Below are 26,967 nucleotides of genomic sequence, written 5' to 3'. Positions count from 1 at the left end.
GTAATTAACATCCTCTTCCTGGTGTATGGTTGACTTCCTGGGAGGTCCTAGAGACGGCCCTGGGAGTGTACATTGTTGTAGTTTCCTGTAGGCACAGGTCTAGGATCAGCTTGTGTACCTACAGTGTATAGAAGTGATGGTGAGTGTATCTACAATGGTCCGTACCTGCATTGGACATGGCTTCATTCTATTGTTGAGCTGGTGTGACTCAGTAATGACTGGTACTCACTGTGCATGTGGGGAATGTTGGTTTTGTAGATTTTGTGAGTCAATGTCCTCATTAGGAGGGAATTTATTTGAATTGAACTATGACTGGACATACTGTCAGTGTGAGTTTCCTTACCGCCAAGCCTTCATACCAGACCAGTGTGTTTCAGGCTTTGATACATCCCTATCTGTATAAGGAATAGGGTGCCATTTAGGGAATAGGAATGCATTTAGGGAATAGGAATGCATTTAGGGAATAGGGTGCCATTTAGGGAATAGGAATGCATTTAGGGAATAGGAATGCATTTAGGGAATAGGGTGCCATTTAGGGAATAGGGTGTCATTTAGGGAATAGGGTGCCATTTAGGGAATAGGGTGTCATTTAGGGAATAGGGTGCCATTTAGGGAATAGGGTGCCATTTAGGGAATAGGGGGCCATTTAGGGAATAGGGAGCCATTTAGGGAATAGGATGCCATTTAGGGAATAGGGTGCCATTTAGGGAATAGGATGCCATTTAGGGAATAGGGTGCTCTTTAGGGAATATGGTGCTCTTTAGGGAATAGGATGCCATTTAAGATGCAAACCTAGAACCGTACAGTTGTCATTCATAACATGCACTTGACCTTTCATTCAACCTCTGTTGAACGTTCTAAAAATATTGCTCAGTTTGATGAAAACCAAAATCTCTGCATTTCAAGCAGATGTGTGTTCAGTGTTCATAGAAGACTAGAGAGACCAAAGTCTCCTCTGACCCAGAGACCAACACACCCCAGATGAGGTTGGTGATTCACAGCCTAACAACAGCTAACCCAGGAATAACACTGCTGCAGCCAACCAGACAGCGCTTCCTGAAGACAGGATAGTCTGTGGCGGCATCTAAAATGGCACCCTGTTCCCTATATAGTGCACTACTTTTTGATTAGGGCCCTATGTGCCCTCTGGTCAAAAGTAGTGTACTATATAGGGATCGTGGTGCTATTTCAGACACACTGTGGGTCTGGATTGAGGCATGGCGGCACTCATGCCACCACACCATCGCCATCCTCTCGACAGGGTGGGCACGTCGGGGTGGGGTAGGGTGGTGGGCACGTCGGGGTGGGGTAGGGGGGTGGGCACGTCTTTCTTTAGTTTGAGTTTTCAGTTCCATTATTGTTTGATGGATGGCCTGTTCCAGCTGGTTCTGTTCTGCCAGTGGGTTCTCATGTGTTTGTGTTTCTGTTCAGAACTGCGGTTCAGTCCGTGAGGGACTCTTCCTCCCATGGCCGTGCAGGACCTTGGAAAAACACAGAATACACACACATGGCTTACACGACACATGGCTCTCTCTCACACACACACACACACACACACACACACACACACACACACACACACACAGATACATGCACACACAGGTCACAAACACACACACACAGATACACACACACACACACAGCTCTCACACATACAGGCCGGGGCAGCAATTATGTGGAGGTTCTAAATCTGACAGAGGGACCGACCGCCTCCATCTGGCTCTCAGCAGAATGGGAGAGACAGTCGTGGTGGACGGGCCCCTGTTGTGTGTGTGTGTGTGTGTGTGTGTGTGTGTGTGTGTGTGTGTGTGTGTGTGTGTGTGTGTGTGTGTGTGTGTGTGTGTGTGTGTGTGTGTGGTGAAAATCAGAGAGTTAAGAATGAAACAGACATATGATTTAGGACAGACACAGGCAGCCTGGAGTCTGAGGGGTTGGTGTGGGTCACATAGAGGGTGTCACTATACACACACACACACACACACACACACACACACACACACACACACACACACACACACACACACACACACACATAGTCCCATCTCTCTTTCTGTCAACTCAAGGCACCTGGATTCAGTGAAGGTTAGGAGTGTTGCAGCCTCTTCCATCTCTCTTTCTGTCAACTCAAGGCACCTGGATTCAGTGAAGGTTAGGAGTGTTGCAGCCTCTTCCATCTCTTTGCTGACCGTTCTTCTATCTTTTGATAGTTCCAGAACCATTGATATTCCTACAGTCTTCTGTATCTGGTAGGGATATCATTTACAGAGAGCCCATACTGAACCCAGTGTGTCTCTGCGTTGACACATTGCATGTCTTTATGTTTGTACTGCAAGTATAGTGTAATTGATGTGTATATAGGTATAGTGTAATTGATGTGTATATAGGTATAGTGTAATTGATGTGTATATAGGTATTGTGTAATTGATGTGTATATAGGTATAGTGTAATTGATGTGTATATAGGTATAGTGTAATTGATGTGTATATAGGTATAGTGTAATTGATGTGTATATAGGTATAGTGTAAATTATGTGTATATAGGTATAGTGTAATTGATGTGTATATAGGTATTGTGTAATTGATGTGTATATGGGTATAGTGTAATTGATGTGTATATAGGTATTGTGTAATTGATGTGTATATGGGTATAGTGTAATTGATGTGTATATAGGTATAGTGTAAATTATGTGTATATAGGTATAGTGTAATTGATGTGTATATAGGTATAGTGTAATTGATGTGTATATAGGTATAGTGTAAATTATGTGTATATAGGTATAGTGTAATTGATGTGTATATAGGTATAGTGTAATTGATGTGTATATAGGTATTGTGTAATTGATGTGTATATAGGTATAGTGTAATTGATGTGTATATAGGTATAGTGTAATTGATGTGTATATAGGTATAGTGTAATTGATGTGTATATAGGTATTGTGTAATTGATGTGATAATATGTATTGTGTAATTGATGTGTATATAGGTACAGTGTAATTGATGTGTATATAGGTATAGTGTAATTGATGTGTATATATGTATAGTGTAATTGATGTGTATATAGGTATGGTGTAATTGGTGTATGAATAGTGTAATTTATTTTTCTATAGATACTGTACATTTGGAAAGTATTCAGACCCCTTGACTTTTTAGAAGAAAACAATTACGTTACAGCCTTATTAAAACAATTACGTTACAGCCTTATTAAAACAATTACGTTACAGCCTTATTAAAACAATTACGTTACAGCCTTATTAAAACAATTACGTTACAGCCTTATTAAAACAATTACGTTACAGCCTTATTAAAACAATTACGTTACAGCCTTATTAAAACAAATATTAAATAGATTTTTCCCCTCGTCAGTCTACACACGATACCCCATAATGACAAAGAAAAAACAGGTTTATAGACATTTTTGAGAAAAAATGTATAACTAATGTATTATCAGATTTACAGAAGTATTCAGACCCTTTACTCAGTACTTTGTTGAAGCATCTTTGGCAGCGATTACAGCCTCAAGTCTTCTTGGGTATGACGATACAAGCTTGACGCACCTGTATTTGGGGAGTTTCTCCCATTCCTCACTGCAGATCCTCTCAAGCTCTGCCAGGTTGGATGGGGAGCATTGCGGCACAGCTATTTTCAGGTCTCTCCAGAGATGTTCGATCGGGTTCAAGTCAGGGCTCTGGCTGGGACACTCAATGACATTCAGAGACTTGTCCCGAAGCCACTCCTGCATTGTATTGGCTGTGTGCTTAGCATCGTTGTCCTGTTGGAAGGTGAACCTTCACCCCAGTCTGTGGTCCTGGCTTTTACTGAGGAGTGGCTTCCATCTGGCCACTCTACCATAGAGGCCTGATTGATGAAGTGCTGCAGAGATGGTTTTCCTTCTGGAAGGTTCTCCCATCCCCGCAGAGGAACTCTAGAGCTCTGTCAGAGTGACCATCAGGACTTGGTCACCTCCCTGACCAAGGCCCTTCTCCCCTGATTGTTCAGTTTGGCCGGGCAGCCAGCTCTAGGAAGAGTCTGTGAGAGCTGTGTTCTGTGAGAGCTGTGTTCTGTGAGAGCTGTGTTCTCACAGACTGTGTTCTTGGGGACCTTCAACACTGCAGACATATTCCCCAGATCTGTGCCTCGACACAATCCTGTTTAGGAGCTCTACGGACAATTCCTTCCACCTCATGACTTGGTTTTTGCTCTGACATGCACTGTCACCTGTGGGACCTTATACAGACAGCTGTGTGCCTTTCCAAATCATGTCCAATCAATTGAATTTACCACAGGTGGACTCCAATCAAGTTGTAGAAACATCTCAAGGATGATCAATGGAAACAGGATGCACCTGAGCTCAATTTCGAATCACATAGCAAAAGGTCTGAATACTTATGTAAATACAATATTTCTGTTTTTTATTTTAAATAAATGATCAAACATTTCTAAAAGCCTGTTTTCGCTTTGTCATTATGGGGTAATGCGTGTAGATTGCTTTTTAATCAGTGTTAGAATAAGGGGTCAAGGGGTCTGAATACTTTCTGGCACTGTATTTATAAACTAGGTGGTTTGAGCCCTGAATGCTGATTGGCTGACAGCTGTGGTGTATCATACTGTATACCAGGGGTATGACAAAACATGTATTTTTGCTGCTTTAATTACGTCGGTAACCAGTTTATAATAGCAATAAGGCATCTCAGAGGTCGGTGGTATATGGCCAATATACCACAGCTAAGGGCTGTATCCAGACACTCCGCGTTGCGTCGTGCTTAAGACCAAGCCTTAGCCGTGGTATATTGGCCGTATACCACACCCCCTGGGGCCTGATTGCTTAAGTATAGTGTAATTGATGTTTATATAGATAGTGTGATTATTGTTTGTTGATGTGTTCATGCAGGGCTCGTCTGTGAAAGACACTTGGGGTGGTCTCAGCATGACCCCTGCTTAAATAAAGGTCATATCAAATAATAATAATAATAATAACAACAATAACAACAATAATGATAACAACAATAATAACAATAATAATAATAATAATAACAATAATAATAATAACAATAATAATAATAACAATAACAATAATAATAATAACAATAATAATAATAATAATAATAACAACAATAACAATAATAGAGTAGAGATAGGAGAGGAGGAGAGGAGGAGCACTATGGGGACATTCTGTAGACATAGGAGAGATAGGAGAGGAGGAGAGGAGGAGCACTATGAGGACATGCTGTAGACATAGGAGAGATAGGAGAGGAGGAGCACTATGAGGACATGCTGTAGACATAGGAGAGGAGGAGAGAAGGAGCACTACGAGGACATGCTGTAGACATAGGAGAGATAGGAGAGGAGGAGAGGAGGAGCACTATGAGGACATGCTGTAGAGATAGGAGAGGAGGAGAGGAGGAGCACTATGGGGACATTCTGTAGACATAGGAGAGATAGGAGAGGAGGAGCACTATGAGGACATGCTGTAGAGATCGAAGAGATAGGAGAGGAGGAGCACTATGAGGACATGCTGTAGACATAGGAGAGGAGGAAAGGAGGAGCACTATGAGGACATGCTGTAGAGATCGGAGAGATAGGAGAGGAGGAGCACTATGAGGACATGCTGTAGAGATAGGAGAGGAGGAGCACTATGAGGACATGCTGTAGACATAGGAGAGATAGGAGAGGAGGAGCACTATGAGGACATGCTGTAGAGATCGGAGAGATAGGAGAGGAGGAGAGGAGGAGCACTATGAGGACATGCTGTAGACATAGGAGAGGAGGAGCACTATGAGGACATGCTGTAGAGATCGGAGAGATAGGAGAGGAGGAGCACTATGGGGACATTCTGTAGACATAGGAGAGATAGGAGAGGAGGAGCACTATGAGGACATGCTGTAGAGATCGAAGAGATAGGAGAGGAGGAGCACTATGAGGACATGCTGTAGAGATAGGAGAGATGGGAGAGGAGGAGCACTATGAGGACATGCTGTAGACATAGGAGAGGAGGAGCACTATGAGGACATGCTGTAGACATAGCAGAGGAGGAGAGGAGGAGCACTATGAGGACATGCTGTAGAGATCGGAGAGATAGGAGAGGAGGAGTACTATGAGGACATGCTGTAGAGATAGGAGAGATAGGAGAGGAGGTGCACTATGAGGACATGCTGTAGAGATAGGAGAGGAGGAGAGGAGGAGCACTATGGGGACATTCTGTAGACATAGGAGAGATAGGAGAGGAGGAGCACTATGGGGACATACTGTAGACATAGGAGAGATAGGAAAGGAGGAGCACTATGAGGACATGCTGTAGAGATAGGAGAGATGGGAGAGGAGGAGAGGAGGAGCACGATGAGGACATGCTGTAGACATAGGAGAGATAGGAGAGGAGGAGAGGAGGAGCACGATGAGGACACTGTAGAGATAGGAGAGGAGGAGCACTATGAGGACATACTGTAGAGATGGGAGAGGAGGAGCACTATGAGGACATACTGTAGAGATAGGAGAGGAGGAGAGGAGGAGCACTATGAAGACATACTGTAGAGCTATAGAGATAGGAGAGGAGGAGAGGAGGAGCACTATGAAGACATACTGTAGAGCTATAGAGATAGGAGAGGAGGAGAGGAGGAGCACTATGAAGACATACTGTAGAGCTATAGAGATAGGAGAGGAGGAGAGGAGGAGAGGAGCACTATGAAGACATACTGTAGAGCTATAGAGATAGGAGAGGAGGAGAGGAGGAGCACTATGAAGACATACTGTAGAGCTATAGAGATAGGAGAGGAGGAGAGGAGGAGAGGAGCACTATGAAGACATGCTGTAGAGCTATAGAGATAGGAGAGCTGTTTGCCATGAAAAGACCTGCATTGTGAAACACACCTCTGTACCATGTTTTATAGCCTGGGGGCAGATATTTTACCCTCCACATATCTACAGCAGGCAGTTTCATGTTCACCTCTCTCTGTCTGCCTGGCTGGGAGCACCTCTCTCTGGTTGGCTGGGAGCTGGAGCTGCTATGAAAGGGTGTGCTCTGTGTTGTGAAATCTTGCAAAAGGTATAGCATTGACCACACATGTGCAAGCTGGCACTTTTACGAAACACCCAAAATGTACTGTAGGTTCTAAGTAGACATGTAAGGTGTCAGGAGAAAGCTGGTGGTCCTGGGTGACAGGGTGTGTGTGTGTGTGTGTGTGTGTGTGTGTGTGTGTGTGTGTGTGTGTGTGTGTGTGTGTGTGTGTGTGTGTGTGTGTGTGTGTGTGTGTGCAGGGGAGCCTCCCTCTTCTGGGCTTTGTTAGGGCTTGTCAGAGCATTCCACCGCTCAGCTGGTCTGCCTTGTATTCCCTGACGGCTGCATTCCTGCTTTTACACCCAAGAGAGAGAGAAAGAGAGAACGGGGGGATGAGAGAGGACCATAAGGTCCCTGTTAAAGACCTTGAGTCCACGCACCCGTACACACTTGGACACACACACACACAAACACACACGATTGTTGCTGATTGCATTAGAATCATGTTGCCTTGGGAAATATGATGAAGTGGATACTGTGCTGTGTTTATGATCTGTTATACATACAGTATCTCTCTGATGATGGACCACCAGGACATTTCTCTCTCTCCTCCTCTCTCCTCTTCTCTCTCCTCTTCTCTCTCCTCCTCTCTCTCCTCCTCTCTCTCTTCTTCTCTCTCCTCCTCTCTTCTATCGCCCCTTCTACTTCTTTCCCTCACTCTTCCTCTCTCTCTTCCTCTCTCTTCCTCTTCTCTACCCCCCTCTCATCTTCTCTCAAAGAGTTATGGAACATCCGCTCTCCTCCTCCTGTCCTCTCTCTCCCCTTCTCTCTCTCCTCCTCTCTCCTCTCTCTCCCCTTCTCTCTCTCCTCCTCTCTCTTACTCCTCTCCTCTCTCTCCCATTCTCTCTCTCCTCTCTCTTCCTTTTCTCTACCCCCCTCTCGTCCTCTCACAAAGAGATACGGAACCTCCTCTCTCCTCCTCCTCTCCTCCCTCTCCCCTTATTTCTACTCCTCTCACCTCCTCTCTTCTATCTCCCCTCCTCTCTCTTTCCCTCACTCTTCCTCTCTCTCTTCCTCTCTCTCTTTTCTCTCTTCCTCTTCTTTATCCCCCTCTCCTCCCTCAAAGAGATACAGAACCTCCTCTCTCCTCCTCCTGTTCTCTCTCACCCCTCCTCTCTCTCCTCCTCGCTCCTCTCTCTCCCCTTCTCTCTCTCCTCCCTTCTCTTTCTCCCCCCCTCTCTCCTCCTCTCTCCTCTCTCTCCCCTCTCCTCCTCTCCTCTCTCTCCCCTTGTCTCTCTTTCTCTCTCACCCCTTCTCTCTCTCCTCCTCGCTCCTCTCTCTCCCCTTCTCTCTCTCCTCCCTTCTCTTTCTCTCCTCCTCTCTCTCCCCTTCTCTTTCTCTCCTCCTCTCTCCTCTCTCTCCCCTCCTCTCTCCTCCTCTCTCCTCTCTCTCCCCTCTCCTCCTCTCCTCTCTCTCCCCTTGTCTTTCTTTCTCTCTCCTCTTCTCTGAGAGAGGATCCTCCTCTCAGGCTCACTGATACATTCTCACACGACTAGACAATTGTTTTTCATTAATTGCATTATGAAGAACATCTGAAATGTTTCATAAAAAAGCCTGTGAGAAACTATTTTCCAGTGAATTCCTGTGAAATGTATATGAATCAATCATAAGCTTGTTAGTCTGGTTGGTTTCCTCATACTGAACTGTTGAACTGCATCATTCCATAGAGCTGGTGATGGAATCCCCACCAGTAGGGAGCCATATAACCCATGGTCTGTGTTCCATAGAGCTGGTGATGGAATCCCCACCACTAGGGAGCCATATAACCCATGGTCTGTGTTCCATAGAGCTGGTGATGGAATCCCCACCAGTAGGGAGCCATATAACCCATGGTCTGTGTTCCATAGAGCTGGTGATGGAATCCCCACCAGTAGGGAGCCATATAACCCATGGTCTGCGTTCCATAGAGCTGGTGATGGAATCCCCACCAGTAGGGAGCCATATAACCCTTGGTCTGCGTTCCATAGAGCTGGTGATGGAATCCCCACCAGTAGGGAGCCATATAAATCAAATTCAAATCAAAACAAATGTATTTTATATAGCCCTTGGTACATCAGCTGATATCTCAAAGTGCTGTACAGAAACCCAGCCTAAAACCCCAAACAGCAAGCAATGCAGGTGTAGAAGCACGGTGGCTAGGAAAAACTCCCTAGAAAGGCCAAAACCTAGGAAGAAACCTAGAGAGGAACCAGGCTATGTGGGGTGGCCAGTCCTCTTCTGGCTGTGCCGGGTGGAGATTATAACAAAACATGGTCAAGATGTTCAAATGTTCATAAATGACCAGCATGGTCGAATAATAATAAGGCAGAACAGTTGAAACTGGAGCAGCAGCACAGTCAGGTGGACTGGGGACAGCAAGGAGTCATCATGTCAGGTATTCCTGGGGCATGGTCCTAGGGCTCAGGTCCTCCGAGAGAGAGAAAGAAAGAGAGAATTAGAGAGAGCATATGTGGGATGGCCAGTCCTCTTCTGGCTGTGCCGGGTGGAGATTATAACAGAACATGGCCAAGATGTTCAAATGTTCATAAATGACCAGCATGGTCGAATAATATTAAGGCAGAACAGTTGAAACTGGAGCAGCAGCACAGCCAGGTGGACTGGGGACAGCAAGGAGTCATCATGTCAGGTAGTCCTGGGGCATGGTCCTAGGGCTCAGGTCCTCCGAGAGAGAGAAAGAGAGAAGGGGAGAATTAGAGAACGCACACCTAGATTCACACAGGACACCGAATAGGACAGGAGAAGTACTCCAGATATAACAAACTGACCCTAGCCCCCCGACACATAAACTACTACTGCAGCATAAATACTGGAGGCTGAGACAGGAGGGGTCAGGAGACACTGTGGCCCATTCCGAGGACACCCCCGGACAGGGCCAAACAGGAAGGATATAACCCCACCCACTTTGCCAAAGCACAGCCCCCACACCACTAGAGGGATATCTTCAACCACCAACTTACCATCCTGAGACAAGGCTGAGTATAGCCCACAAAGACCTCCGCCACGGCACAACCCAAGGGGGGGGGGGGGGGGGGCAACCCAGACAGGATGACCACATCAGTGACTCAACCCACTCAGGTGACGCACCCCCTCCAGGGACGGCATGAGAGAGCCCCAGTAAGCCATTGACTCAGCCCCTGTAATAGGGTTAGAGGCAGAGAATCCCAGTGGAAAGAGGGGAACCGGTCAGGCAGAGACAGCAAGGGCGGTTCGTTGCTCCAGAGCCTTTCCGTTCACCCTCCCACTCCTGGGCCAGACTACACTCAATCATATGACCCACTGAAGAGATGAGTCTTCAGTAGAGACTTAAAGGTTGAGACCGAGTTTGCGTCTCTGACATGGGTAGGCAGACCGTTCCATAAAAATGGAGCTCTATAGGAGATAACCCATGGTCTGTGTTCCATAGAGCTGGTGATGGAATCCCCACCAGTAGGGAGCCATATCACCCATGGTCTGCGTTCCATAGAGCTGGTGATGGAATCCCCACCAGTAGGGAGCCATATAACCCATGGTCTGTGTTCCATAGAGCTGGTGATGGAATCCCCACCAGTAGGGAGCCATATAACCCATGGTCTGTGTTCTATAGAGCTCTGGTCAAACGTAGTGAACTATATCGATGCGATTTGGGAGCATCCCGTGTCTGTTATGGTTCTGGGTTTTAAGAGCACAGCACGCTAGAGAGGCTCGAGCCCTATGTGAAAAGGAAAGCATTGACCAGCTTTCATCAGAGGTCAGGCTGGATTGGCCTCGCCGATGACGAGTCAACAACCTGAACAACTACTGGAATAACTGACTGAGGGATATCTGTCTCTGTAACTACTGGAATAACTGACTGAGGGGTATCTGTCTCTGTATGTTGTCTCTGTAACTACTGGAATAACTGACTGAGGGATATCTGTCTCTGTAACTACTGGAATAACTGACTGAGGGATATCTGTCTCTGTATGTTGTCTCTGTAACTACTGGAATAACTGACTGAGGGATATCTGTCTCTGTATGTTGTCTCTGTAACTACTGGAATAACTGACTGAGGGATATCTGTCTCTGTATGTTGTCTCTGTAACTACTGGATTAACTGACTGAGGGGTATCTGTCTCTGTAACTACTGGAATAACTGACTGAGGGATATCTGTCTCTGTAACTACTGGAATAACTGACTGAGGGATATCTGTCTCTGTAACTACTGGAATAACTGACTGAGGGATATCTGTCTCTGTAACTACTGGAATAACTGACTGAGGGATATCTGTCTCTGTAACTACTGGAATAACTGACTGAGGGATATCTGTCTCTGTAACTACTGGAATAACTGACTGGGGGGTATCTGTCTCTGTATGTTGTCTATACCACCTCTCTCTCTCCTTCCGCTCTCACTTTCTCACTCAGAAATCCCATTGTTTCAACACACTCAATTAAATTCAATGAAAATCAAAGGTCTTTATTGGCATGGGAAACATGTTTACATTGCCAAAGCAAGTGAAATATATAATAAACAAAAGTGACAAACAATAAAAATGAACAGTAAACATTACACTCACAAACGTTTCAAATGAATAGAGACATTTCAAATGTCATATTATGTCTATGTACAGTAATTACTGTACAAGTAAAGTACAAGTAGTGATCTTTTTGTTTTCTCATGTTTTCTCAGAAGTGCCAGTAGGGTTACTGAGCATGTTAGGAACACTGAGGGAACGCTGAAGGAATTGTGACCTCATCTCTGTGAGATGGTCATCACATTGCCCACACGCCTTTCCCTGAATGATGAGCAGATAGACGCCTGGAAATGCAGAGTAATAACTATGTATGTACTATGACTGAGATATGTGGTTGTCTCACGTAGCTATCTGAAGATGAATGCACTAACTGGAAATCACTGTGGATGAGAGCATCAGCTAAAGGACTCAAATGTAATAGCCTCCTGTCAATGTGCAAATTACAAATGACGGACTCCTTTTTCCCAATATAGTGCCCTACCTCAGACCAGAGCCCGCGTAGGGATATCTGGTCAAAAGTAGTGCCCTACCTCAGACCAGAGCCGCGTAGGGATATCTGGTCAAAAGTAGTGCCCTACCTCAGACCAGAGCCGCGTAGGGATATCTGGTCAAAAGTAGTGCCCTACCTCAGACCAGAGCCGCGTAGGGATATCTGGTCAAAAGTAGTGCCCTACCTCAGACCAGAGCCGCGTAGGGATATCTGGTCAAAAGTAGTGCCCTACCTCAGACCAGAGCCGTAGTGCCCTACCTCAGACCAGAGCCCGCGTAGGGATATCTGGTCAAAAGTAGTGCCCTACCTCAGACCAGAGCCCGCGTAGGGATGTCTGGTCAAAAGTAGTGCCCTACCTCAGACCAGAGCCGCGTAGGGATATCTGGTCAAAAGTAGTGCCCTACCTCAGACCAGAGCCGTAGTGCCCTACCTCAGACCAGAGCCCGCGTAGGGATATCTGGTCAAAAGTAGTGCCCTACCTCAGACCAGAGCCGCGTAGGGATGTCTGGTCAAAAGTAGTGCACTATATAGGGAATAGGGTTTTGAGACAGAGCCAGTGTAATTAAAATGTTTCCAAATATCATAAAATGTGGAAAAGAGTATCGGGTGGGTGAGAAGAACACAGCGGGACAGAAGAAGTAACGTTTGTTTTCTTTAAAAGCTCGAGAACTGAGCTACTTCTATCCTGCTCTCTGAGTTCAAACAGCCACTCATTGGACATGAGGGGACATGAGGGGACCTGAGCAGTCCTCCAGGCTTCGGCCTGCCAGTGTGTGTCTATAAACCAGGCTAGCTGGCTCCTTTACAGCTTGGTCTCCTCTGCCCCCCCCCCCCCCCCCCCCCCCCCCCCAGACTAGCCTGAATGGGGGTTTTGTTGTAATTTATAAAGCCTGAGGAAAGATAGGAGGGCTGGCTCCTTTTGGAGGCAGCTTTGACCATGGTGCTGCTTGAGTGTTTCTTGGATGTCAGGGCGAACTGCTACTGAGAGGAATTAATCATGAATAAGCCTCTATTTAGCTCTTTAGTCTGGTGATGATTCAATTCAGAATATAAATCCACCATGATTCCTGTGTGACAAACACTGCAGGCTGAAACTCTCCCTGTGAGTTTGTAGGTTACTGAACATCTTGTATATATTAAAACATATCCTAATAAAATGTAAAAAAAAAAATATATATATATATATATATTTATACAGTACAACATTTCCACAGCTCCCGGTGCAGAACACAAAGTCCATTATGAAAACACATGTAGGACAGTCAGTCTACCTTTGCGTAGTTGTGAGATAGTTGTCCTGTTTAAGCAGTAGCAGCAGGCCAGTCTGATGATGAATTAAATTACGGTCCCTCATTTGTGGTGAAAATGTGTCATGTGAGACAGTGAGAATTTTGTATTTGTTTTATTTTGTTGAACCTTTATTTAACTAGACAAGCCAGTGAAGAACAAATTCTTATTTACAATGACGGCCCACCCCGGCCAAACCCTAACCCGGACAACACTGGGCCAATTGTGCGCCGCCCTATGGGACTCCCAATCACGGCTGGTTGTGATACAGCCTGGAATCTAACCAGGGTCTGTAGTGACGCCTCTAGCACTGAGATGCAGTGCCTTAGACAGCTGAGCCACTCGGGAGCCCCAATTAGAATTAGAATGTTTCTGAACTAAAGACATGTTCTAAACTGCTCTGAACTAGACATGAGACAAATCCTATGACAGCTCTAACTATGAGTGTACAAGTTGTTGGGAGAAATATGCAGCTCACAAATGGTTTACTGTGCTTGTTAGACCTACTAGTTTGATTGTGCTGTTACGCATGTAGATGGTTATAACTCTGAGGAGCACGGCCATTACAAGCAATATGATACAAATAATGTTAGATGGAAGTGGTCAATGCATATTTATACACAAACACACGCACGCATGCAGGAATGCACACACCCACCCACACATACATACATACACACCCCCTCACACCCAGTCTGCAATAATACAGAACTGTCTGACCTCAGAGAAAAAATATAATGTGTAGTCAGTAAATATCATGTGTAGTCAGTAAATATCATGTGTAGTCAGTAAATCCCATGTGTAGTCAGTAAATATCATGTGTAGTCAGTAAATATCATGTGTAGTCAGTAAATATCATGTGTAGTCAGTAAATCCCATGTGTAGTCAGTAAATATCATGTGTAGTCAGTAAATCCCATGTGTAGTCAGTAAATATCATGTGTAGTCAGTAAATATCATGTGTAGTCAGTAAATCCCATGTGTAGTCAGTAAATCCCATGTGTAGTCAGTAAATATAATGTGTAGTCAGTAAATCCCATGTGTAGTCAGTAAATATAATATGTAGTCAGTAAATCCCATGTGTAGTCAGTAAATATCATGTGTAGTCAGTAAATCCCATGTGTAGTCAGTAAATCCCATGTGTAGTCAGTAAATCCCATGTGTAGTCAGTAAATCCCATGTGTAGTCAGTAAATATCATGTGTAGTCAGTAAATCCCATGTGTAGTCAGTAAATCCCATGTGTAGTCAGTAAATCCCATGATGGGTAAAATTAAGTTAAAATTGCAGAAAACAAATAAATCTGGCAAAATTCATCTCCATGGAAACAAGAGAATGGCGATGTATTTCTTTACAGACTGTCAGTCAGTGGTAGCTCATAATGCCTTGTCATGCTAACACAACTATCAAATCTGCAGTCATTCAAAGGGGAAGTTGGGCAAGTTACGATTGACCTCTAACTAGGATATCCCCCGAGTTTACCCCACAGCGTCTGTTACAATGGGAGGAGGGAGGACCCAGTGAAGCCTCTCAGAGGGGTCTGTCTGTGACATGAAAGTGACCGGTTGAGGGGGAAGACTTTGAAGTAGCTTGTCGAGGAGATCTGTAAACAAACAGGAACTAGACCCAGGCTGTTTTTCATTCCCCTGCAATAAGAGTGGTTCAGGGGTGTGTGATGTCATCCTCCTTCATATGCTGTCTTTTTGACACCCTATCCCAAATAATATATATATATATAATAATACAGCAGTGACCTACATTTGACCAGAGACAAATAGTAAATTAGTACACATGTGCTTTTAGATTTAACCTGTGTTCTCGTGTTACAGTACAAAATGAATCTGTCTCTCAAGTGACGTGAACGTGAGTGAAAGAGTGGTGTTTGTGAGAGTGAGGGAATGCACTGCCCGGCCTTTCATTTCTTAATTAACCTCTACAGGTCAAGAATGCTTCCTGACACTGTGGATGCCTGTGTATTTGAGATCACAGAGGAAGACACAGTTAGACAGAAAAGAGACGGCCGAGGACACAGACCCATGTCCATGCCCAGTTGGATATTATTAGGCAACTGTATCATTTTAACCACATGAAAGATTGATTTTTTTTTCGTAATCATTTCACAATATAGGGGAGAACTCTATGCACCAATCCATTGTAACAATTGCATTACAGTAAAACCTAAGAAGGAAGCCCTAAATAGAATTTAACCAATGAGAGAGAAGAACAGGAGACATAGTGATTGACGTGAGCGTCGCCCACTTAATTTATTTACATTTTAGATTGACGTAACGTATTCACCAATCACGTACTAATTTCTTGAAGCTACGGACCAATTACAGTAAGCCATTTAGTGAAATGGGCGTTAATGTTTCCAAGTGGGGTTAGGGGCGACCGCAGTCAGTGTATTCTTGTAGCTGACTTGTGAATGTGGCAGCGGCGAGCCAGGGAGGGGTGAACCGGTGTTTGGATTTTTATATTCAAGTAACGATAGCTAGTTTACAGTCATAGCTTGTGATATATATTTAGAAACAACAACGGAATCACGAATTGTGTTTGGATTATTATTGTCTAACCCGAAGAGAATATGAAAAATAACATGGGGCGTTAGGGGATGTTGAAATGATTATCTGCGAGGATATATAGCTCAAGCTATTTTTATATTTTTTCTCGTTTTCCCCACTTTGGATTTATTTTACATACCGTGGGAAAACCGGACAAGCCGCCGGACAGCGGGCCGAGAGGATGGACCAGGCGAATATCCTGAGAAAGTTCATCCAAGGGGTTTGTGTTATGCGAGAAGGGGACCAGAAAGGAGAGGATAACTTCGGCAGTGACTTTATGGTGAGACCAGCCAGACATCCTTCTCCCTCTCTCGAACACACACGAGCAGTTCTAACCGGTTTCTCCGCGCTGACCGACAAATAGGTGATGTGTCGACTGTTTAGCTTCAACACAATGGATTCACGAGTCTTCAGTCGATAGTGTCTCTGTCTGCGGTAGTTTTTTTGTTCCTCGTGATGCTTCTTTTAGGCTTTTCCCGTGTGAACGCTCCCTGCTGGGCGGCTTGCTATGCTATCCTGGGGGCGGAGGGACCCATTTCTCCTGCAATTTCCTCATACAAATATCCAGGCTTGTAATTTAATGCGGCCGAGCATTGTCACCTTTTTAGAAATGTGCATATTCCCTCTCTTCTAATCGGAAAGCGAATAGTTTTTCAGTACAGTACTTTAACGGTATACCGTTCAATAATATAGGCGTGGGTGCTAAGGCCTCCCAAACCAGCCACCCGAGTGTAGTAATCGATGCGCTCTTGACTTTACGTTAGCAAGAGCTAAACGTTAGCTGGTTACCTAGCTTGTCAGGCGTGCCTGTCTAACTCACATTTCGTACCACCATGACCTAAAATCTTCATGAACATGCTTGCTCGCTGCTTGCTCGCTGTTTTGAATATTGACAGTTATATTGGCAGACATCGATTAAGACCAGAAAGCTTTGTCAACTTCCCACCATTGACAGTAGGCAAGCTAGCTAGCATGAGCCGAGTTGTCATTCGTGCTTTTCATCTTATTAATAGCAGCAAATTATTTGCTTGGTAGATTGCTGTATTCAATGGAAATACAAAACCGTTTATACATAGACTACCTTATTTATCAGAAATACAAACTGGAATGCGTGCATGCATACCAGACATGTCTAACTGGGTGGCTAGCTGGCTAACTTTTCCCCAGTCCCACTCCCTAGCTACTTCTTTGTCCATGACATCCGACTTCGTGTTTATCTCAATATATTGATATTGCATTCTCCACATAATATTCCTGATATTACATTGCAGACATAATCAATCTATATTCGTATCAATTATCTGCGAGGATTTTGTGTTGAACAGAAAACGGGTTGGTATGTGGTGTTCTGTCTGGCCTGTCCCAGCCAGTCAGCCAGCTATGTCGGTGGGGTCTGAAATAGGGAGTTGACGGATGTTGCGTAAGGACCAGGGGCAGTGCGAAATTAGGATTGTGAAAGGAAGTGGTTTATAGCAGGGCTTCCCAAACTCTGCCCTGGGCCCCCCCTTCTGGGTGCAAGTTTTGGGTTTTGCCCTAGCACTACACAGCTGATTCAAATAATCAAACTTGATGACCAAAACGTGCACCCAGGACCGAGTTTGGGAATCCCTGGTTTATAGCACGACATGCTTCACCTTTGTCCTCGATTTGTAACTGCATATAGTTACTACACATGCTTAAGGTTGTTTAACTTTTAAAATTACAATCCTCCCATTTAAAATAGTAATGCAGTCTGACAAGATGTTAAAATCATTACCCTTTCTAGTGATGCTTAGGTTAGGCTGGCTGACATACGACCCCCAGCCTCAACATGTTACCTAATTTACCTGGAATATTTTGGTGCTTTTGTCCACTCAGTCACTTCTAAATTCTCCCCTAGCCTTGGCCCTGTTCTATGACTGACTAGATGTTACTAACTTATCACCCAATGACTGATTGTATTGGCAACAACTAAAAATCCAATACCCTGTGTGACAGAGGCCTGTACAGTATTGACATGTTAATGTGTCTGAATAGCAGAATACCACAGTTATCCACCACATGCAAATTAATACCAACAGTGGTTTTAGACTTTTTCTAAGCCTGAGGCGCTTGATAGTGGGTTGGTAGTGCACAACCTTTGACCAGGGCCCATAGGGTTATGGTGACTAGTATGTAGGGAATAGGATGCCATTTCGAGTACACCCTAGGGTAAGTTGGAGGGGCGGCTGCAGGGCCCAATTACACATGACATACCTACTGCTGTATTTAACTGCCACTAGCCTCTCCGAAAGCAGAGGTGATTTTAAGACACCAGCGCACACTGGAAAGCACATGGGTGTCTGGACATGGCCACAACAGTAACAATGTTTCTTTTTGAGGCTGTCATGTTCAATGTCGGTCAGCATTGATTGATCCTAACAAGCACTAAGAAGAATGTAGGCTAGGGAGGCTAACTGAGCCCCTTTTATGGTATAGTGCTAGCCTGGGGTATGTGAATGTAGCTCAGCCTGGGCTATATCTTCTGGCCAATCAAAATGAACCTGGGTGAGCTCTGTTTGTCATAGCCAGGGGGCAGGAAGGAGAGGGCCTGGGTTGCCACCTGAGTGAGCTCTGTCTGTCATAGCCAGGGGGCAGGAAGGAGAGGGCCTGGGTTGCCACCTGAGTGAGCTCTGTCTGTCATAGCCAGGGGGCAGGAAGGAGAGGGCCTGGGTTGCCACCTGAGTGAGCTCTGTCTGTCATAGCCAGGGGGCAGGAAGGAGAGGGCCTGGGTTGCCACCTGAGTGCGCTCTGTCTGTCATAGCCAGGGGGCAGGAAGGAGAGGGCCTGGGTTGCCACATGAGTGAGCTCTGTCTGTCATAGCCAGGGGGCAGGAAGGAGAGGGCCTGGGTTGCCACCTGAGTGCGCTCTGTCTGTCATAGCCAGGGGGCAGGAAGACAGGAGAGGGCCTGGGTTGCCACCTGAGTGAGCTCTGTCTGTCATAGCCAGGGGGCAGGAAGACAGGAGAGGGCCTGGGTTGCCACCTGAGTGAGCTCTGTCTGTGATAGCCAGGGGGCAGGAAGGAGAGGGCCTGGGTTGCCATTCGTGTAAAGATGACGTCCAGTGCTAGAGCTGTTGTTCATCACAATATGAGGCCATTTTTGAGGCTAAGTGTGTCATTGTGTTATCTGATCTGACAACCTTGACACCACTGCCAACAGAGAGTGGATGGGGATATGGAAGGGAGATACTGGCTTTGGCATTATGATGGACAGACGGCTGAGATCAGGATCACATTAATTATCCCAATATATTATTCACACCCAGACCCGACCCGTATGACCGAGAGACCAAGGCCCGTTGATGTGGTCTTGACACCGAGGCCACATGACTGAGTCTCTGCCAGAGAGACACTCAAGAACATAGACCTGCCTGCCTACCTACCCACATCTGCTGCAGTGATCAGGAGACAAGAGTTCCCTGACATCTACTACCATTAAACCAGTGTAGAGCTAGACAAGAGGCTATACCAACTAGACAAGAGGCTATACCAACTAATAAAGCCCTGTCTCTGGAAGGTTTAAGTGTGATATGAATCACTATTTTCATAGCCTTGTGAGACATGTATCTAGTTAGTTTTAAAGGGAAGTGTCATGCTGAGCGGAAGGCATTTAAGGCTTGGGAAGGAAGGCCCCTTTTCAGTGGATTAGTTACAGGGAGCAGGCTAACGATGCTCTTGTTAATCTGAGTAGATTTGTTTTTCTTTGTGTGTTTGTGTACACTAACATGTCGACAGATGGATTGAGCTTTATTTTTGAGGAACTCCTGAAAAACAGGCTGCAGTTGAGCAACTACAGAGGCTGGCATCTGTGAGAAGTAGACTGGCCAGCTAGCTACTGTGTGTGAGAGATTGCATTCCGGTGACTCCAGCACTTAGCACATGATTCAGGAGCTCTTGCATCCTACCCCACATATTTGTCAAGCTCCTATCATCACACATGCAGAGCTGAGCAGAGAGGAAGCTCCCCTGTTACACACCGGTATAGAGCCCGTTATTTCCCCTGTATGGAGAGCCCCATATTTCCCCTGTATGGAGAGCCCCTTATTTCCCCTGTATGGAGAGCCCTGTATTTCCCCTGTATGGAGAGCCCCATATTTCCCCTGCATGGAGAGCCATGGATATAGGAAGCTGGCTAGTTAGCATAGCGATGTGCTACAGTTAGCTGTCTTTGATGTGCTCCTGGGTAATCAGCTTGATGAGGTGGAGATGACAGGGGAAGAGAGCTGCTATCCCAGCACACACATGTACACACTATGGGTGTAACGGTTCACCAGGTATTGTGGTTTTTGTGGTCATGGTTGTCTGTCTGTTGGGACATCATTCACTATGTCCCTGGCGTTGTCTGTGTTGGGACATCATTCACTATGTCCCTGGCGTTGTCTGTTGGGACATCATTCACTATGTCCCTGGCGTTGTCTGTCTGTTGGGACATCATTCACAATGTCCCTGGCGTTGTCTGTCTGTTGTGACATCATTCACTATGTCCCTGGCGTTGTCTGTCTGTTGGGACATCATTCACTATGTCCCTGGCGTTGTCTGTCTGTTGGGACATCATTCACTATGTCCCTGGTGTTGTCTGTCTGTTGGGACATCATTCACTATGTCCCTGGCGTTGTCTGTCTGTTGTGACATCATTCACTATGTCCCTGGCGTTGTCTGTGTTGGGACATCATTCACTATGTCCCTGGCGTTGTCTGTCTGTTGGGACATCATTCACTATGTCCCTGGTGTTGTCTGTCTGTTGGGACATCATTCACTATGTCCCTGGCGTTGTCTGTCTGTTGTGACATCATTCACTATGTCCCTGGCGTTGTCTGTCTGTTGGGACATCATTCACTATGTCCCTGGCATTGTCTGTCTGTTGGGACATCATTCACTATGTCCCTGGCGTTGTCTGTCTGTTGGGACAAGGATTGTTATGTTGGGCCTCCAAGTAGAAATGGCCCCATTTTGGAACTGGTCCAACTTTTTAGACTTCTACTTGGAGGCCCAACATAATAATCCTTGTTTCATATTCTCTCTGTGCGTAGTGTATTCTCTCTGTGCGTAGTGTATTCTCTCTGTGCGTAGTGTATTCTCTCTGTGCGCAGTGTATTCTCTCTGTGCGCAGTGTTATTCTCTCTGTGCGCAGTGTTATTCTCTCTGTGCGCAGTGTTATTCTCTCTGTGCGCAGTGTTATTCTCTCTGTGCGCAGTGTTATTCTCTCTGTGCGCAGTGTTATTCTCTCTGTGCGCAGTGTTATTCTCTCTGTGCGCAGTGTAATCTCTGTCTCCATGTGAGGTGTGCAGTGTAAACACATGAGTGATGACAGGAAGACTGTCCTGCTGGAGGTAATGCATCACCACTGCCATGATAATCTGACGCCTGCTCAGCCCTGCTGAGCCTCGCATACAAGTCCATGAATATGACCTTCAGAGAAGGTGTGTCTGGGGTCGCTGTGCACGCCAGAGAGTCGGTGTGAGGATTCTTCCTCTGTGATACTCACTATTGACTGTGAGATTATGGTAGTGACTACATGAACCACAGCCGTAGTGCTGAAAATAGTGCTGAGCAATTTAAACAGGCTGAAAAAAAATAAAAAATAAATCCCAGAAATGTTCCACACACACAAGCTTATTCATCTAATTTGTTTTGCACAAATTTGTTTACATCCCTGTTGGTTGTCATTTCTCCTTTGCCAAGATCATCCATCCACCTGACTGGTGAGGCATATCAAGAAGCTGATGAAACAGCATGATCATTACACAGGTGCACCTTGTGCTAGGGACAATAAAAGGCCTCTTTAAAATGTGCAGTTTTGTCACACAACACAATGCCACAGATGTTTTGAAGTTTTCAGTTGGCATGTTGACTGCAGGAATGTCCACCAGAGCTGTTGCCAGATAATTGGATGTTAATTTCTCTACCATAAACTGCCTCCAGCTTCGGTTTAGAGACTTTGGCAGTACTTCCAGCCGGCCTCACAACCACAGACCACGTGTAACCACGCCAGCCCAGGACCTCCACATCCGGCTTCTTCACCTGCGGGATCTTCTGAGGTGTGGTGCTAATGAGTATTTCTGTCTGTAATAAAGCCCTTTTGTTGGAGGAAAAACAAATTCTGATAGGCTGGGCCTGGCACCCCAGAGGCCCACCTATGGCTACAACCCTGCCCAGTCACGTGGAATCCATAGATTAGGGCCTAATGAATTTATTTAAATTGACCGATTTCCTTAAATGATCTATAACTCAGTAAAATCTTTTAAATTGTTGCATAATGCGTTTTAGATTTTGGTTCAGTTTACGTTCCCTTCTCTCGTAGATGTTTATCCCCCCCAGACGACTACTGAAGTGAGATCCGGTCGGTAGTTGAGCAGACCATGTCAAACACAATGACTGTATACACGGAGTAGACCAAACATTAAGACCTTCCTAATATTTAGTTGCACCCCCTTTTTGCCCTCAGAACAGCCTCAGTTCATTGGATCGTGGACTCTACAAGGTGTCGAAAGAGTTCTGGCCCATGTTGACTCCAATGCTTCACAACTACAGTTGTGTCAAGTTGGCTGGATGTTTCTTAGGGTGGTGAACCATTGTTGATACACACAGAAAACTGTTGAGTGTGAAAAACCCAGCAGCGTTGCAGTTCTTGACACAAACCGGTACCCCGTTTTTAAAGGCGCTTAAATATTTTGTCTTGCCCATTCACCCTCTGAACGGCACACATACACAATCCACATCTCAACTGTCTCAAGGCTTAAAACTCCTCCTTTAACCCGTCTCCTCCCCTTCATCTACACTGACTGAAGTGGATTTAACAAGTGACGTCAATAAGGGATCATATCTTTCACCTGGATTCACCTGGTCAGTCTGTCATGGAAAGAGTTCTTAATGTTTTGTACACTCAGTGTATCCTGTATATCAATAAGGAGTGGGGGAAAAGTTGCTTGTGCGTTGATAAGCAAACCAAAGGCAGCATTAACGATAAGTAATCAAATCAATATGGAACTTCTAAAAGCCTATTTCACACCATGGCCTGCTGAATTTGCAAGTTAACTTGTCTTTCATTTGGATTTTGGCACAAATAAAAATGTGACTGACTCGACCGTGGATTGACGGTCCAGTATTGTTTCAATGAAGAGTTGTGTGTTTACATGCCTGCTAGAGTTCACAGCAGGTGTATGAATACCCACTGTCGTGGTACGGATGAAGCCTGAGCTGGAATGTGAAGCTAACTGAAGCTGGTGAGCTTTAGAAGACCCAGGGTAGATGACGCTTGCTTCGTAGGATAAACCCTCTGGAAACAACAGGTTTTTGCTGAACAATTTGCTGAAATGTGTGCAGATACCCGGCTATTAAAAGGGACAGGTGGCTATTTGAGACTGCGTTTAAATTGAAGTTTTACGGTATTTCCGCTGTGCGAGTGATTAGATTTCAGTGTGTGTGGACGTCACAGCGTGTTGTTGGAAGCTTTAGTGGGATCAAAGCTGACCCATAAAGTTAGAACCGTCCCAGAGCCTGTTGGAGCTGCACGGATTCTAATCCACAGGAAATGATGCTGTAATGCCTCTCTGTCTGTCTGACCACTTGCCCCGTGCTGCTCCGGGTTACCTCATGATCAGAGAGAGTCTGAGATGGAGGAATGTGAACTGATTCACTAAAGTGTATTAATAGATTAATGGGTGACTAGGCTGAGGTCTGTTTGGATGTTTGTTGACCTACTCTGAGGACAGAGTACAGTAGGGGTCATCTATTTGACAAGGGAATGAGGGAGATGGAGGGAAGGAGCTAGATAGAGGGGACCAGGCCATTAGAGACGGTCTGTGGGACCTCCAGCACCCTCTTCCTCCTGTTCTTTTCAGCACTGCTTTGATTTCTGGGCCAGTGTGTCCTCTCATGATTTAATTCAGTTCTTCTAAAACACAATAGCACACCTACTGATGCTGTGTGTTAGAGTGTATGTGTTTATTGCCTGGGGCTTTGTCTGCCTGTGTCTGTCTGTCTGTCAGACTGTCTGTCTGTGTGTCTGTCAGGGCCCAGGAGAGTCTAGGACTGCACACTGCTGCTCCCTCTCCTCCTCCCTCTGTTTCCCTCCTATATTGACTGAGTGGATATTTAGATGGTATATTTAACTATATTCTACTGTATAGACCTGAGTCTGAGTGCTTTTAGGTTGGCACTGCAGTCAAGCCGGGCTAGAGGGAGAGGGAAGGAGAGAAGAGAGGATAAAGCCCCTGCACCGCTCTGGTCTGTGTGACTCTAACTTCCTGTGTTTGGTCTGAAAAATCCCCCCTCCTGAGAAAATGTTGACACACATTCATCCTCTTTTCCTGTGCTGCTCATTCCTCCTTTCTGTTCAGCCCTCTGTGGACTCCTCACACTAGCTGGTCCCAGCTAAGAGAGGAAGCTATAAAGTCTGTCTGCTGAAGGTTCCCTTTTCTCATAGTGTTGCCCCTCCAGTCCACTGTCATGTGACCATTCTAACCTCTAACCCCTGTCAATGAAAGCCTAGCCTGTGTAACTCTTCTTACCTCTTATGTATGTAATTCACTCACTCACATTTATTTACACACACACACACACACACACACACACACACACACACACACACACACAGTACCAGTCAAAAGCCATTCCAGGGTTTTCTTTATTTTTGACTCTGTTCTGTAGAATACTAGTGACGACATCATAACTATGAAATAACACGCATGGAATCATGTAGTAACCCCCAAAAAATCTGTATTGACTGACCTTCATGTCTTAAAGTAATGATGGACTGTCATTTCTCTTTGCTTATTTGAGCTGTTCTTGACATAATATGGACTTGAGTCTTTTACCAAATAGGGCTATCTTCTGTATACCACTCTACCTTGTCACAACACAACTGATTGGCTCAAACGCATTAAGGAAAGAAATGCCACAAATTAACTTTTAATAAGGCCCACCTGTTAATTGAAGTGCATTCCAGGTGATTACCTCACAGAGCTGGTTGAGAGAATGCCAATAGTGTGCAGAGAGGTCATCAAGGAAAATGGTGGCTTCTTTGAATAATCTCAGATATACTTTGATTTGTTTGACACTTTTTTTTAAAGTTACTTCATGATTCCATGTGTCATTTCATAGTTTTGATGTCTTCACTATTATACTACAATGTAGAAAATAGTACAAATTAAGAAAAACCCTTGAATGAGTGTGTTCAAACTTGTGTGTGTATCTGTGTATGTTTGTTTTAAGTCTGTCTGTAACCAGGCTTGTAGTTGAATGGTGTGCTCTCTGCTCTCTCTCTGTCTGTGTGTGTGTGTGTAAGTCTGTCTGTAACCAGGCCTGTAGTTGAGTGGTGTGCTCTCTGCTCTCTATGTGTGTTAAGTCTGTCTGTAACCAGGCCTGTAGTTGAGTGGTGTGGTGTGCTCTCTGCGTGTGTGTGTGTGTGTGTATGTGTATGTCTATGTGTATGTGTGTGTGTGTGTGTGTGTTAAGTCTGTCTGTAACCAGGCCTGTAGTTGAATGGTGTGCTCTCTGCTCTCTCTCTGTCTGTCTGTGTGTGTGTGTGTGTGTGTGTGTAAGTCTGTCTGTAACCAGGCCTGTAGTTGAGTGGTGTGCTCTCTGCTCTTGTCTGCTGGCTCAATAATGGAACACTTTGCCCTGCGTGTCTTTTTCTTACAAACACACCAACAACATTCCTTCGTTTTATGTTGCCTCTTGCAGTACATTGCTGGAGCATAGAGGTCATGCATGCTTCTGGCCTCACCTCCTGCTGCGATGGCCCTTCTACTGACTCCGACACACAGACACAGACACACAGAGAGAGAAGCACTCCGCAGATCTTCAGGGACGTTATACTTTTTCAGTCAACCGTGTGATTCAATAGTCAAATCAAAACAAGTGTAGACTTTACCGTGAAATGCTGAATTACAACAAGTGTAGACGTTACCGTGAAATGCTGAATTACAACAAGTGTAGACTTTACCGTGAAATGCTGAATACAACAAGTGTAGACTTTACTGTGAAATGCTGAATTACAACAAGTGTAGACGTTACCGTGAAATGCTGAATACAACAAGTGTAGACTTTACCGTGAAATGCTGAATACAACAAGTGTAGACTTTACCGTGAAATGCTGAATACAACAAGTGTAGACTTTACCGTGAAATGATGAATTACAACAAGTGTAGACTTTACCGTGAAATGCTGAATACAACAAGTGTAGACTTTACCGTGAAATGATGAATACAACAAGTGTAGACTTTACCGTGAAATGCTGAATACAACAAGTGTAGACTTTACCGTGAAATGCTGAATACAACAAGTGTAGACTTTACCGTGAAATGCTGAATACAACAAGTGTAGACTTTACCGTGAAATGCTGAATTACAACAAGTGTAGACTTTACCGTGAAATGCTTACTTAGGAGCCCCTTCCCAACAATGTGCTTAAAGTATGACAATGAACAAATAGATCCAAATTGAAATAACACCAATAAAATAACAATGAGGCTCTATGCAAAGAGTCCTGGAAACGAGGTACATGTAGGTAGCGGGTGAAAAGCAGGAAGTCCCAGGGGGCCGTAGGACTCAACAGGATGGTTCTGTAACAATGCGTCCCTTATTCCAAACTAAATCCTTTATCTAGGAGTTTAGTGTATTTTTGTCAGGCGTTTAACTTAATCTCTCCTATTCACCACTTCTCTCTTGTCAAAACCTGCTTACCTTTGTAGAAATGCACTCCCGTGAACATGTAGAAACGCACTCCTGTGAACATGCAGAAACGCACTCCTGTGAACATGCAGAAACGCACTCCTGTGAACATGCAGAAACGCACTCCTGTGAACATGCAGAAACGCACTCCTGTGAACATGCAGAAACGCACTCCTGTGAACATGCAGAAACGCACTCCTGTGAACATGCAGAAACGCACTCCTGTGAACATGCAGAAACGCACTCCTGTGAACATGCAGAAACGCACTCCTGTGAACATGCAGAAACGCACTCCTGTGAACATGCAGAAACGCACTCCTGTGAACATGCAGAAACGCACTCCTGTGAACATCAAATCAAAGTTTATTTGTCACGTGCGCGGAATACAACAGGTGTAGAC

At 45.1% G+C, this 26,967-nt stretch overlaps 1 protein-coding gene across 4 annotated transcripts in view; it reads left to right on the top strand.

Annotated features, from left to right (window-relative positions):
- The first annotated feature begins 15,694 nt into the window (after positions 1-15,694).
- The window catches only part of LOC110518048, a 182,617-nt gene continuing 171,344 nt past the window's right edge, over positions 15,695-26,967 (top strand). For all 4 annotated transcript variants that reach the window (XM_036956855.1, XM_036956857.1, XM_036956856.1 and 1 more), the window contains exon 1: positions 15,695-16,155. In XM_036956855.1, the coding sequence (XP_036812750.1) occupies positions 16,057-16,155 (99 nt within the window). In that variant the 5' untranslated portion in view covers positions 15,695-16,056. The remainder of the gene's footprint in view (positions 16,156-26,967) is intronic.

The sequence above is a fragment of the Oncorhynchus mykiss genome, chromosome 21, assembly GCF_013265735.2.
Source record: "Oncorhynchus mykiss isolate Arlee chromosome 21, USDA_OmykA_1.1, whole genome shotgun sequence".
NCBI classification, from domain to species: domain Eukaryota; kingdom Metazoa; phylum Chordata; class Actinopteri; order Salmoniformes; family Salmonidae; genus Oncorhynchus; species Oncorhynchus mykiss.
The sequence above is the reverse complement of the archived record's forward strand: the minus strand, read 5'-3'. Positions and strand labels throughout refer to the sequence as shown.